The 12,134-nt window shown below is 42.4% G+C and overlaps 2 protein-coding genes across 3 annotated transcripts; both read right to left on the reverse strand.

Annotated features, from left to right (window-relative positions):
* Nucleotides 1–1,321: 1,321 nt before the first annotated feature.
* On the reverse strand, nt 1,322–2,291 carry LOC143335331 (uncharacterized). The gene is made up of 3 exons (XM_076754680.1): nt 2,180–2,291; nt 1,634–2,026; nt 1,322–1,499 (listed from the first exon to the last, which is right to left on the reverse strand). The coding sequence occupies exons 2-3, from the start codon at nt 1,972–1,974 to the stop codon at nt 1,409–1,411; spliced, it is 432 nt and encodes a 143-aa protein (XP_076610795.1). The 5' UTR covers nt 1,975–2,026; nt 2,180–2,291; the 3' UTR covers nt 1,322–1,408.
* A 237-nt stretch (nt 2,292–2,528) lies between these two features.
* ube2j2 (ubiquitin-conjugating enzyme E2, J2 (UBC6 homolog, yeast)) lies at nt 2,529–11,636 on the reverse strand. Of its 2 annotated transcripts, XM_076754665.1 has the most exons (8): nt 11,500–11,636; nt 10,260–10,390; nt 6,155–6,195; nt 5,888–5,990; nt 4,996–5,134; nt 4,820–4,900; nt 4,393–4,721; nt 2,529–2,904 (listed from the first exon to the last, which is right to left on the reverse strand). In XM_076754665.1, the coding sequence occupies exons 2-7, from the start codon at nt 10,388–10,390 to the stop codon at nt 4,431–4,433; spliced, it is 786 nt and encodes a 261-aa protein (XP_076610780.1). In that variant the 5' UTR covers nt 11,500–11,636; the 3' UTR covers nt 2,529–2,904; nt 4,393–4,430. The 2 variants fall into 2 exon arrangements, with proteins under 2 accessions (XP_076610780.1, XP_076610769.1); XM_076754654.1 differs by having other exon boundaries at nt 2,529–4,721.
* Between the last annotated feature and the right edge of the window lie 498 nt (nt 11,637–12,134).

Consider the following 12,134-nt stretch of genomic DNA (forward strand, 5'->3'; position numbering starts at 1 on the left):
TTTTTTTGTGCTTGTTGTTCTATTTCCCTGTGAAAATTTAATTAAAATTTAAGTGTGTGAAAAAAAAAAGCAGTGTGAAGTTTAGATAATGAAATAATACATTTGTTGAGAGCGCACTTCTGCAATATATCTATCTATTTATTTATTTTCCTTTTTAAGTGTCTTACTTTGATATTTTCAGGATTATTCAGAACATGTCATTAAAGGAAAACAAATATATCTTGGAAGGTTATCTGAAAGTCACACTTTAATCTGCTTTATATTTTATGTCACTTTTATGGTGCAAAATACACTTTTTGAATTGTTAGCTGTTAAAAATTAACATTTCTATAAAATATACAGGCAAAGCTCTGAAGCTCACATGTTGCTGCTGTGCTTTTTAAAAAGCAAGGTATCATTAAACAAAATGCGTATTCAGGATATTTTCTTTTCTTTCTCTCTGAAGCATTTGTGGCGCAAATTTTTAAACTTTAAAAAAATATCCTTTCTTGCCCTCCGGGCTCCTGAACGCCTCACCGACAAACTGAACTGATCCAGAAGTTTTTGCGCCGCCGTGAAACTTAATGCAACTTCCAGCAGCGGAGCTTGTCTGCATTTGGCTTGAGTGGTTTTTATTCCCGATTTATGAATTAATTCCTACTCATATTTAGGATTTTCCACCTGGCACAGCCGAGAGAAACAAACACTGGACACTTATCAAGAGATACAGTTGGAAACATTTTATTAAAACGCTGCCCATCCTTGGTTATTACATTATTCTTCATGTGTCACACACTTCACAGATCATGTTTCTTGATACACTGCAACTCTGAAATATCCACGAATATCTGAGTGAATAAATTACAGCGGCTTTGTTTCATAAATAAATCAGAATTAATTGAGTTTGCATGAACTTCATGGAGAAGTTGATGCACAGTTTGTTTTTGTTTTCTTTCACAGATGTGGCAAAACACAGGTGGCCAAGTAGATGTATGTACATATATAAATAATGTGACAACAATTTACAATATATTATAAAATATACAAAAACAAACAAACAAACAAACAAAAAAACACTGCATCCCTAATACCACAGAATCAAGCTTTAAAACAGAAAGAGCTCTTCATACTTGATTTGATGATGTTTGCTTCTCCTCTTGCGGTAAAAATCTATCCAGCAGTATCTCATTCACAGATCAAACTTGGTTGGTAGTCCTTTTAAAATGGCTTTCTAGTCCGACACAAAAAGAGTTTGAAACGCTTCGAAAACTTCAGTGGAAGCTGTCGGGGCCTTCGCTCGGAGACGCAGGTGTGTGTCTTAACATGCAAACCGCCTGCAGTCTGCAGCGAAGGCGCGCCGCCGCGTTCATCAGGGTCCGCCGCTCCACACGAAGCGCGCCGCCCGGTCATTTCCTCTGCTGCTCCGCCGTCACCAGCCGTTCATGTCGTGTCCCTGCAGCAGCACACAGCTGAACAGCTTCTGCAGCGTGGACATGAAGCCGGACTGCCTGGAAGCAGGTCTGCAGAGGGACACAGAGATGTGTTTAGTTTCAGGCTTGCATACATGATCGTGCTGAAATGACACGGCAGTGAGCTACACTCTCACAAGTGGGGTTAGAATAAAAGCCGAGGCCTCTTTGGAGGATGTACTCACAGTGTGGACTTGATGAGTTGAGTCTTTGTGTTTTTCAAATCCTCCACTGATCCATCCTTGCCCCCCTGCTGCTGGTGGTGGTGCTGCTGCTGCTCGGCGATCTGGTCCCAGATCTCCGTGTTGACCCACAGGGCGCCGGGCAGGGTGAGGCTGGCCCGGGTGCAGGTGATCCAGCGGCACAGCGGGCAGGACACGGTGCGGACGACACCGTTCATTTTACAGAGTTTCTCCAGGCACGGAGCGCAGAAGGTGTGGTTGCAGTGCAGGAGCCGCGGGATCCGGTCGCTGCGGGAGTACTCGTGGCAGCACACGACACACTCGAGCTCGTCGTTTATGAACATGGTGAGCGAGTGATGAGGACGGGAGAGCGAGTGTACTCCTGTGTCACACAACCTGAAAGCACACATGAGGGGGGAAAGTCAGTTAAGAAGCACACCAAAAGTTCAGTGTAAGAGCTGTGAAGTAGACAGGAAGTGAATTAAAGCCAAACAGCTTCATTATTTCTACGATATGAAAGCATCCGGCTGCCTCTGGAGCGATGCTTACCGTCTGAGCGCTCAGCTGTTGACCTGCTGGGTCGTCTGGCCTTCCTGCTCTGCTGCTCTGCTCCTCGCCCGCTCTCTTTAAGCTCTGCTCAGACCTGACAGGTATGGTCACGTGCTGATTGCACATTTCCAAGGAAGCTCTGCCTTCAGGTAAACAGCGTTCTGTGGAATTTCACTTGTGCAGCTGATGAGAGTTCCGTGAGGGCTTTTACTCTCTACTCAGATAAAACTTCTGCAATTGCGTACAGTGTTACTTGGAAGGAAATTAAACTTTAGCCTTGTTAAAATGACAACTGACCAAATATTTATGGCCGTATTAAAGAAGAAGAAACAGATAAGAGGAGCGTTTTCTAAAATGTCCTGCCAAGCAGGGGAATTTATTTGCATTTACTATGAAAACATACAATGTCACACAAGATTAACTGAAGCATGGAAATCTGGCCATTTGCTGTATAATCGCACAAACTCGCTCCCATCATGAGCGGTTTGTCTTTTTTAAAGGTGGTGCCAAGAAAAGAGCAATAGAAAGGCGAATCTGCTGCTTTCAGACCGTTTTCTGCTGAAACATTAGATACACAGTAGAACCATCTTTACTAAATGCAATGCACAACAGTAAATGATCAGCAGGTCGGTGAGCCTGGCCCACGGCCCGTCTGTGTTTGCCTGCCCTGCTCAGCAAACACAGACGTGTCCTCAGAACCATGACGAGACAAGCCCAGGCCGTTTCTATAAATAAAGAGAACGAAACACAAAGAAAAAATATCAAAAATAAAGTAATATACACAAACAAAATGTCGGTTCTCTTCATGTGTCTCCGCACTTGGACCTATGTTGGTGCTATACTGGTCAGCTAAGCCAATTTGAAAAAAGGTACAGGTCTCTATTTACCGCTGTGCAGACTCTGGGGTCACTGCTTGGCTCATGGGTTGACAGGACAGGACGTCTGGACTCCAAAGACTCTCGCCGTGTATCAGGAGCTCTCAGACTGACATGCCCAGTTTGTTTTACTCAGTTGTAGAAACACTACTTTCTTCAGGCTGAGATGCAGCTTCTGGTGTGAGCTTTGCAGCAGAAAATAAACCCTAAAGATGAGATACTGAAGCACTGACGTTTACGAGCTTCTACTTTCTTTTTTTAACATATAGTATTTTAGCTTTCATCATTACCTACATGTGGTTTGACATTTGTACACGCCTTCTCGTGTGACATTTGTCACTGAATGCCAATGAGCTTACGAACCGTTCTGACTTGAACTCAGCAACACATCTCCCTGTTCCCCTTTTCTGTAAGCCAACGAGGACTCAGAGGCACTTTCTATGAAGTTCCATTTGTGCAGAAAATACAGACTTATTCTTGGCACATTTGAAACCTCTGCGCATCTGACACAGGTATGCAGTGATCATCAGTCAGCGTTCGGTAAGATTGAGAGTTTTATTTTACGAGGAGATCAACACATTCCGGGGAAAACACTTTGATCCTGTGATGTAGGGAAATTGAAGGTAGACAAACCGGTTCTTGAACTGCAGCTGCAGGTTAATGAAACCTGATGCCTTGATATAAAATAACACTGACTCCACTGCCAATATTCAAATTAAGTTGAGGGCACTTCAACCAGGCAAGATTAATGAGGGCAACCGCACGGTTGGTCTTTGTGGCACTTTGTCTTGACTTTGGAAACGTTTAGCGCTGCAACAGCACAAGGTCACACCCTGAGGAGTGTCTTTGATCTGAGGAAGGACCAGGAAAACGCTGCAGAGGGAAATCGTTTTGTAGAGGTTCATGATAGAGCAGAAAAACAACGGTGTGTTTAATTTCACCTCAGTAAAGCACGTTTCTGCTGTTTTGAGCAGCCTCCTGCATGGTGTGCCCGACCGTGACCTGTTTGCATGTCCGACGTGCGACGCTCTTCCACAACCCATGAGCCAAGTTCATCCCTACTGCTGACATAAACCACTGAAGCACAGAGTGGATCACAACCGTTTTAATAAGCCCCTCCAATTCCCTGGCCCTACTGCCACTCCCACCCACTCCCCCACCTCCTCCTCCTCCTCCTCTCAATCCTTCCTGGGTGGGTTGGCTTTGAGATTCCGTCTTCCATAGTCCATGGTGGTGGTGGTTGTGGTGGTGGTGGTCGTGGAGGGGTTTAACCCAGGACTGAACATCCCTCCCCCTCTTAGTGTGTTTGTAGAATGTGGAGTCCGCTGGCTGTCTCACCTGCAGGGGCGAGCGTCGCCCTACAACACCGGCTCCTCTCACTCCTGGGCTATGCTCCTCAGCACGTACTTGACTGTGTAGGCAAACGCCGCAAAGCCTACAATCACAAACAGGTTGGCTAGAGCCCCACCTAGAAGTCCATGGTTGCGATTGGCCTGCTGTAGGCCGGGGGCGGGGTTGGCGCCCCCGAGCGGGACGGGGCCACCGTTGAGGGCAGGGAGGCCGTAGTGGGCATGTTGAGGGTCACCGTCAGGCACCACATCAGGTAAAGGGAGGGGCTGAGTGCGGGCGCTTAACTCCTCCTGGGCCTTCTGTTTCTGCTTCATCTCCTGGTGGAGGGAAGGAGACAAATGGGACAATATTAAGACAACAAAAGGAGAGAGAGAAGACGGCGAGAGGTGCGAGATCGAGATCTGCTCATACGTACATCGACTACATCAGGAAACAGCTCACAGAACACTTTATCCTTGAGGTTGAAGGCCAGGCTTTGGGCTGACAGCTGTCTTTTCTGAACAAAAGAAATAAAACGCACATCAAATATTTAAAACATCGCAGGTTACCCATCATCATGTTCTGCATTTGTGGTGATTTGTTTGTACTCACTGTGTAGTCGGAGGTCTCAATGCTGCCGAGGGTGGGGCCTTTCTCCACCATGAAGCTGAGCAGACCTGTGAGGATGGTGGAGACGGACCATGCAGGGTTCCACGTGTCTGGATGGAAGTCTGTGATAGACAAACATAACCTATGGAGAAAACAGGCAAAGTGACAATAAAGGAGCGAAGTGGTCAAAAAGTTCTAAAACAAAGACCAACGTCATTTTCAACAACTCCAGTGTGTAGTGTGTGTTTGCGTAGGGGATCTATTGTTTAATCTACTGTATAATATTCAGAATTATGTTTTCATCAGTGTACAATCACCTGAAAATAAGAACCGTGTTTTTGTTGCCTTAGAACAAGCTATTTATATCTCTTTCTTCTTCCATGGAGCCTGCCATACCGCACCGCCATGTTTCTACAGTAGCCCAGAAAGGACAAACCAAACACTGTCTCTAGAGAGCAGATTCCATGTTTTTAGTGGCTACCATAGGGGAGCGTGAGAGGTGGTCATGTGGTTGTAATATGCAAACTCACAGCCAAATGCCATTAAGTCTTACACACTGGACCTTTAAAAGACGCAATATGCAATACAGTAAAGGCACACCAGGCTGGGACCAGAGAGGCATGAAGCCGGACAGGAGCGAGAGGGAGGTCAGGCATCAGTCAGCGCCCAGCCATCCACCTCCAGACGCCTGAGCTATTACTACTGAACTGTCGCTTCTTGAGGTACAGAGTGGTATAATGAGACAGGACAAGCAGGGGCTTGCTGGTTAGCATGCAGTAGATATCTCTGACATCATGCCAAAACTGTTATTTCATCTCTCATTCTCATTCTTACTTATTACACATTTAAATCCTAAATTCTTATTCAGGTCACCAATAAGAAACTCCAGTCTTACCTTGTATTACACTTAAATCTCCCATTTGGTGTTATCATATAGATACTTGGTGGTTTAAAAGGAAATTCTCGAGGAAATATGAGTTTTCCATGATAATATCCTCCTAAGAAAAAGAGATTGTGAAATCACATGGCATGGGTAAAAAGTACAGTGAAAAGCAGAAAATAAGACAGCACACTGCAGAGATCGGCAGCAATCAAGTTGTCAAAATATGCCAATTAACAGAAGCTATTTGACGAATGTGTATTGCTTAACAGTTGTTTTTACCTTCGTATGGAGTTTTCTCAGGACCTCTAACAACGTAGTGCCTGGAGGAGACAGGAAAGACTTTTGTTAATGACTGATCTGTTTTTAAAATAATAAAATAATAATGAATAAAAGATAAAAAATGACATTACAAATCATCTTCTGTTAAGTTTCCACCCTCGACTCCAGCATTAATGTGCCAGCAATGGCCTCAAATCAAACTGTGCCTGACAGTGTAAGACAATGGAAGAGGACCAGGAACAGAGGGTCTTGGTGGTGTCATGTATAAGATGCATATAATACAACTGAAACTTTCCCTGAACCATGACATGTTTTCAGATCACAGGAAGAATATCTGGAGTCTATCGGTAATGCATAGATAGAGGTGAAAGATTCTGCTCTAGCCTCCTGAAATAGAAAAAGAAGTGTGGTTATATGCACATCACGTTCGACACATGCAAAGCTCCTGGAACAGCACAATGAAAGAGAAACCTGCACACAGACTCCAAACCACATGTTTACTCTGTGTGTGCGTGTCTATCTGTGTTTGCTCATTTCAGCAATTTAAGTATTATCTGTTTTTGGTATTGGCTGTTTAACTAACGTTAACTTTTTTTTTTTTTTTTTTTGTCTTTCAGTGTTTTACTGTCCTGACCAGGTTTACCTTGTGAAAGAGGTTTGCTGTGAAATAAAACTACACTGAACTGAAATATAAAAGCTACACTTATATTTTTGCTCCCGGTTGTTGAAGTAGAACATCTAAGACTTTCTTCTACGCTGACAAAAGGCCCATTTCTCACAAATTTTGCATGAAAATTTGTTGAAATCCTTCTCAGTGAGCACTTCTCCTTTGCCAAGATAATCCAACCACATGACAGGTGTGGGAGACAGTATCTGCAGTGAACACCATGGAACATCTCCTTTGAACAGAGTCGACCAGGTTGTTGAGTGTAGTCTATGGAACCTTCGTCCACTCCTCCTCAACGACTGTGCGAACGTCATATATGCCAATCCAGCGCACCCTAAATATGCTCCATGGGTAACATGTCCGTGTACAGATCCTTGCAACGTGGAGCCGTGCATTAGCATGCGGCACCATGAGCTGATGGCGGTAGATGAATGGCATGAAAATGAGCCTCAGAATCTCATCACGGTGCATTCAAAGTGCAACACGCTCACAACGTTGACATTAGCAAATGGCTCGCCCATATTACGTCATTAATCCTTGAGAGAACTCTTCTCCAAAGTGCCGGATGCCATACAAGTTTGGCATTTGCCCACTCAAGTCATCATTACAACAACTAACTGCGTTCAGGTCAAGTCCATGGTGAGGATGAGCATGTGGATAAGCTTCCCAGGGACGGTTTCTGACAGTCTGTGCAGAAATTCTTTGGTATTCAGCTGCTGCGTCAGCTGGCTAGGTGGCTGGTCTCTGACAATCTCACAGGTGAAGAATGCAGAGATCTTGGACTGGTTACACATTGTTTGCTGTTGCAAGGCCAATTGGATGTACAATACTGCCAAATCTCTGGAAACGACACTGGAGACAATCCAGTAAGCCAACTGCATGCTTCCTGAAAACCTGCAACAAACTGGTTAGGCTCTTGAATTTGGCGTTCCATGGCTAATGTGGTTAGTAGCATCTATTGTAGACCCACAAACAGTAGCAATGTTGGCACATTTAATATTGAGGGACTGTCAAGAGAAACTGTGTGAATGTTACGCCTCATTTGAAGCCAATTAAATAACCAGAGTAGAATACTGGATGTGGGAAACTGCTTTTTTTATGTTGCTTTTTGTCTCACACAGCCAGACCTAACATTATCCCCATACTTCATACTGCAAGGCAAGCTGGCTTTGTTGTTACAAGAATGCGTGCTGCGTGCTGTGCTGGTATGTGTGCCTGTTGCTGCCATATGCAAATATACTTGATAGACATGCCCCGTGGTGCGCTGACTACCGCACTTACATAATATACTTTGGGGTTTGTGCCAAAATATATCATGTTGGTATGTGAGTCTGTGCTGGGCAACAGTGGCACAAAAGTAGCAGTGTTACTAGTTTAACGACATATCTCAGTAGCATGGTGGTACTTGCTGTTTTCTGAATCAAAAAGCTTTTCAGTCACTCAGCTTTTTTATTGATCAAGTAGTGTCCATCAAGCAGCACCTTCTTAAGCATTTCTGAAGCTCAAATGCAGCAGAAGTAAGACTGCTGAGGTGCAGCGACACCACCGTCACCCATGCAAGCACAGTAAATGTACACGCACGCATGCATACACATGCATGCACACACACACACCTGCTTTCTGTTATTATGTGCAACACATGTTTTAGTTTGTTTTTGTTGCCATATTGGTTTTGGAGGAGTGACAGCAGAGCGCAAAGCTTATTGTTTAATTAGCAATTAAATTTAAATTTCTGTTTGACTTACAGTTTACATAGTACTGACTTGGAATGAAGTTGGTTTGGAGTGAAGCTTCATTAAATGTAGAATAACTGGTAGCTTTGCTCACTCAAATACTGGTGTCTGTTGCTGCTGTATGTAAATACCTTGCTAGACATGCCCTGTGGTATACTGACTGTTGTACTTATACAATATACTTTGGTTTTCTGCCAAATAAACGCTGTTGAGACACTGAATCAAACTTATTAACCATCCATTTTTTAAATTCCTTTTTCTTTCCTAAGATGGGCTCCCTTACATTGTCAATAGAGTAAAAAGAGGTAGGAAACTCGTGTTTTAAAGGAGTATCCTTTCTATTTTTGTGATACCGTGATATAATACCGTCACCTTCAAAAAAACAACAAAAATGCTGTGATATTAATGTTATAATGTCATACTGCCCACACCCACTACATTGTAAAGTTTAATTAATGAACCCTCTGATGTCCTCAGGCTTCAGTCATTACCAGGATATTCTTCAAAATAAATCATAAATATCGATATTGACCTTTATATAAAAAATGACTGTGATGCTAGTTTTTTGCCCTATCACCCAGCCCTTTATTGTTCAGTCATTAATTTGATTTGTCATAGAGTACTTGGCAATTATTTGCAGGAGAACACCCTTGTTATTAACTTAATTATTAACTGAAGAAAGCGTGGGTGAGCCTCCTGCCACCCCCACCAGGTCCCACCACAAATAGAAATCTAATTCTGTGGGACACACAATAATCATGCTGTTCAATCAGCACCTGTGGGGGGGGGGGGTGGATTATTTTGGCAAAGGAAAAGAGCTCATTAATATGGATTTAGACAAATTTATAAACACAAAATGAGAAGAATTTGCCTTTTTAAGCATAGAACAACTATTTGATTAAGAATAAGATGCCTCAGGTTTTATATTTATTGACATGTCAAAACAGATACTATGTACAAAACAAACGCTATGACTCACGAGTAATGTCATCTGTTGAAAATATACTGCACCTACACAGTATGTGGAAGCAAACACTTCCATTTTTAATTAATGAAGTCAATGAATGCCGTTATGAATGTATATGTATAATTAAGGTGTAGCTGGCATATATGCAAATACGGAAATGAAATGTTGTCTGACAGAGTTTACAACAGTAAACCTGGAAAAGAGCCAAACGATGAATTATGGTTGTGACACTTTACAGTTTCTACAGGTTAACAGGGGATAAATATTTCACTTCACTAAGTCTTCAATATAGGCATTGATTACCTGACTTAATCTTTCCAGAAACAAACTTCAAGTTCCACAGAACACACTATCTGGAAATACGTGCCAGTTCAATGCTGTGGGCACACCTCCCAGAGACACAGAGACGTGCACATTTTGAAACCTGGGTAGATAAAAGCTAAATCTGTTGTAGCTTGTATTAAGAAAAAAAAAGGAAGCGATTAATTGTCCAATATTTTACCAAAGTTAGAAATGTACAGAATTTTAAGACATTTAGCTATTTTTTTCTAAAGAATTTAACCTGTTTTTAGCATTTAAATATTTTGATATATTTTTTCTTGGGATAAAAGAGTCCTAATGACTTGGTGAAAACTAATGAAAGTTTACACAGATACTGCAAAAAAAAGTCGAATTTAGAGCACTGAAATTCAACTTGTTGGCTCTGTGATGATTTCCTCGCCAGGGTGGAGACCTTACCATTCTAGGATGTTGGAGGGGAGAGGTTCTGCACAGATGTAAGGCACAGGGTCTTTCTTTATCCTGAGGTAATCCTGCTTAAGTCGCTGAGTGGCTGTGGTTGGAGCTCTCTTATTCCCGTTGTTGTTCATCTGAGGATTTAGAGGACATGCAACAGGGACATACAGAAATTAATCTTGATTTAGGCTCTTAAAATGTGTTAATGATAGACAGTGGCACCACTATTAGGAAATATTTCCCTTGCAGTATGACGTTAAAGTGTGGCCTTCCTTCATACCAAAGACGTTTCAGTTCTGGAGCTGTTCTGCTTTCTGCCAATTCAGTCACATGTCAGTTGATACTGTTTGCATTTGACTGAAATAATAGTGTTTGTGTTACTGCACATATCTTAAAAAGGCTCAGACTTTACGAATACATATTCATCTCTGCATATCTGTCACATAGATGTTTCTGCATTTTGCTCATCGAAGTGGAACTGCACTGTGACTTTTGCGCTACTTTGTCAATTCAATATTACCTTTTCGTTATTTGTTTTCTTTTTTTTTTTATATTGTTTGAGACTGTGCTCTGCTACATACGTGGGCTCTACGACTTGGGTTTATTGTCATGTCTTTACACCTCAGCCCACTGAACACAAGATCACCTCTACATCTGCGTACTGACATCCTGTCATGTGGCTAACAGCTGACAATATATCGCTAATGAGCTGAACTTGTACTGTAAAAACATTAGTGTTGAAATGTTGTCGGTGTCACTTCCTCCTAAATAACATGCTACACGGCGTAAACGCAAGTTATGTTAGCTGACGCTAATCCGCTTCTTTGCACGCTACGTTAATGTTAAATCTCTGGCTAACTGAAATGATCGTTAAGTTAGCTTGATTTCGGACAGTTACTAAACTTACTTACCGCCTGTAAACAAACAGTGCACACCAACTTCAAACTGCAGACTGACATCCCGTATGGCTGACGATTTATATTAATCACAGCGTATCAATACTGCTAGCCCAGTCAGGTTAACTTGACACGACGATTTAGATAATGCTAGCAGGTACAGATTGAGAGAAGTCCTGTGTGTTTGTACTGTGTTAGCTACCGAAGGCTAACGTTAGCTAACGTAGGCCACAGCAATGTTTAACCGCTAGCTCCCGAGCGTTAGCACGAGCAGTTCTGCTTCTCACGAGAGCTGACACCCACATTTGTCGTATTTAGTAACTAGAGAGCTTGTAGTTCAGACATACCTCTCCAGAAACCCCAGTGAAAATAGGTATTCGTGGCTGGACACGAAATACGGCTGTTATTTCTGTTGTCAAACCCCAAACCGATAAGACGATGTTACCAACGTAGCTTCAGCTATCGCGTCAGCAGCAGGAAAAACGACACTTCCGTTTTCTTCTTCGTTTGTGTAATAGCGATTGAAAAAGGACACAGAGTACGCCATACTGCCACCAGCTAACCTGGACTATTATGCTTAATCAGACTCTTTCAAAACGTCTAATAATATCTAATAAATATTTTTGGCTCGAATAAATTCCTTTATAATCATAATATGCTTACATTCGTAGCATATTAATCACCAAGACAGGTCAGAAAACGTTGTCTTTAACTATTCTGACGACTTTCCCTGCAACTTCTCAACCGCCATCTTAGAGATCCTCTTGCTGGTGCTTTTTGCTGCTGCATAAAGTTTCTATTTGCTGCATTTATGAGCAAAAGTTTGAAAGAAAACATACATAGAAAGACAAAAACATTCTGTAACTTTCGGCTATTTGTTTTATTTCTGCCACCACTTACATAAAACATTGAAAATCATTTCATGAGATTTGCAGTCGACAAAATCACACAAAGCATATAAGGGACTCCTTACTGAACGTTT

The sequence above is a fragment of the Chaetodon auriga genome, chromosome 2 (genome assembly GCF_051107435.1).
Source record: "Chaetodon auriga isolate fChaAug3 chromosome 2, fChaAug3.hap1, whole genome shotgun sequence".
Taxonomy (NCBI): Eukaryota; Metazoa; Chordata; class Actinopteri; order Chaetodontiformes; family Chaetodontidae; genus Chaetodon; species Chaetodon auriga.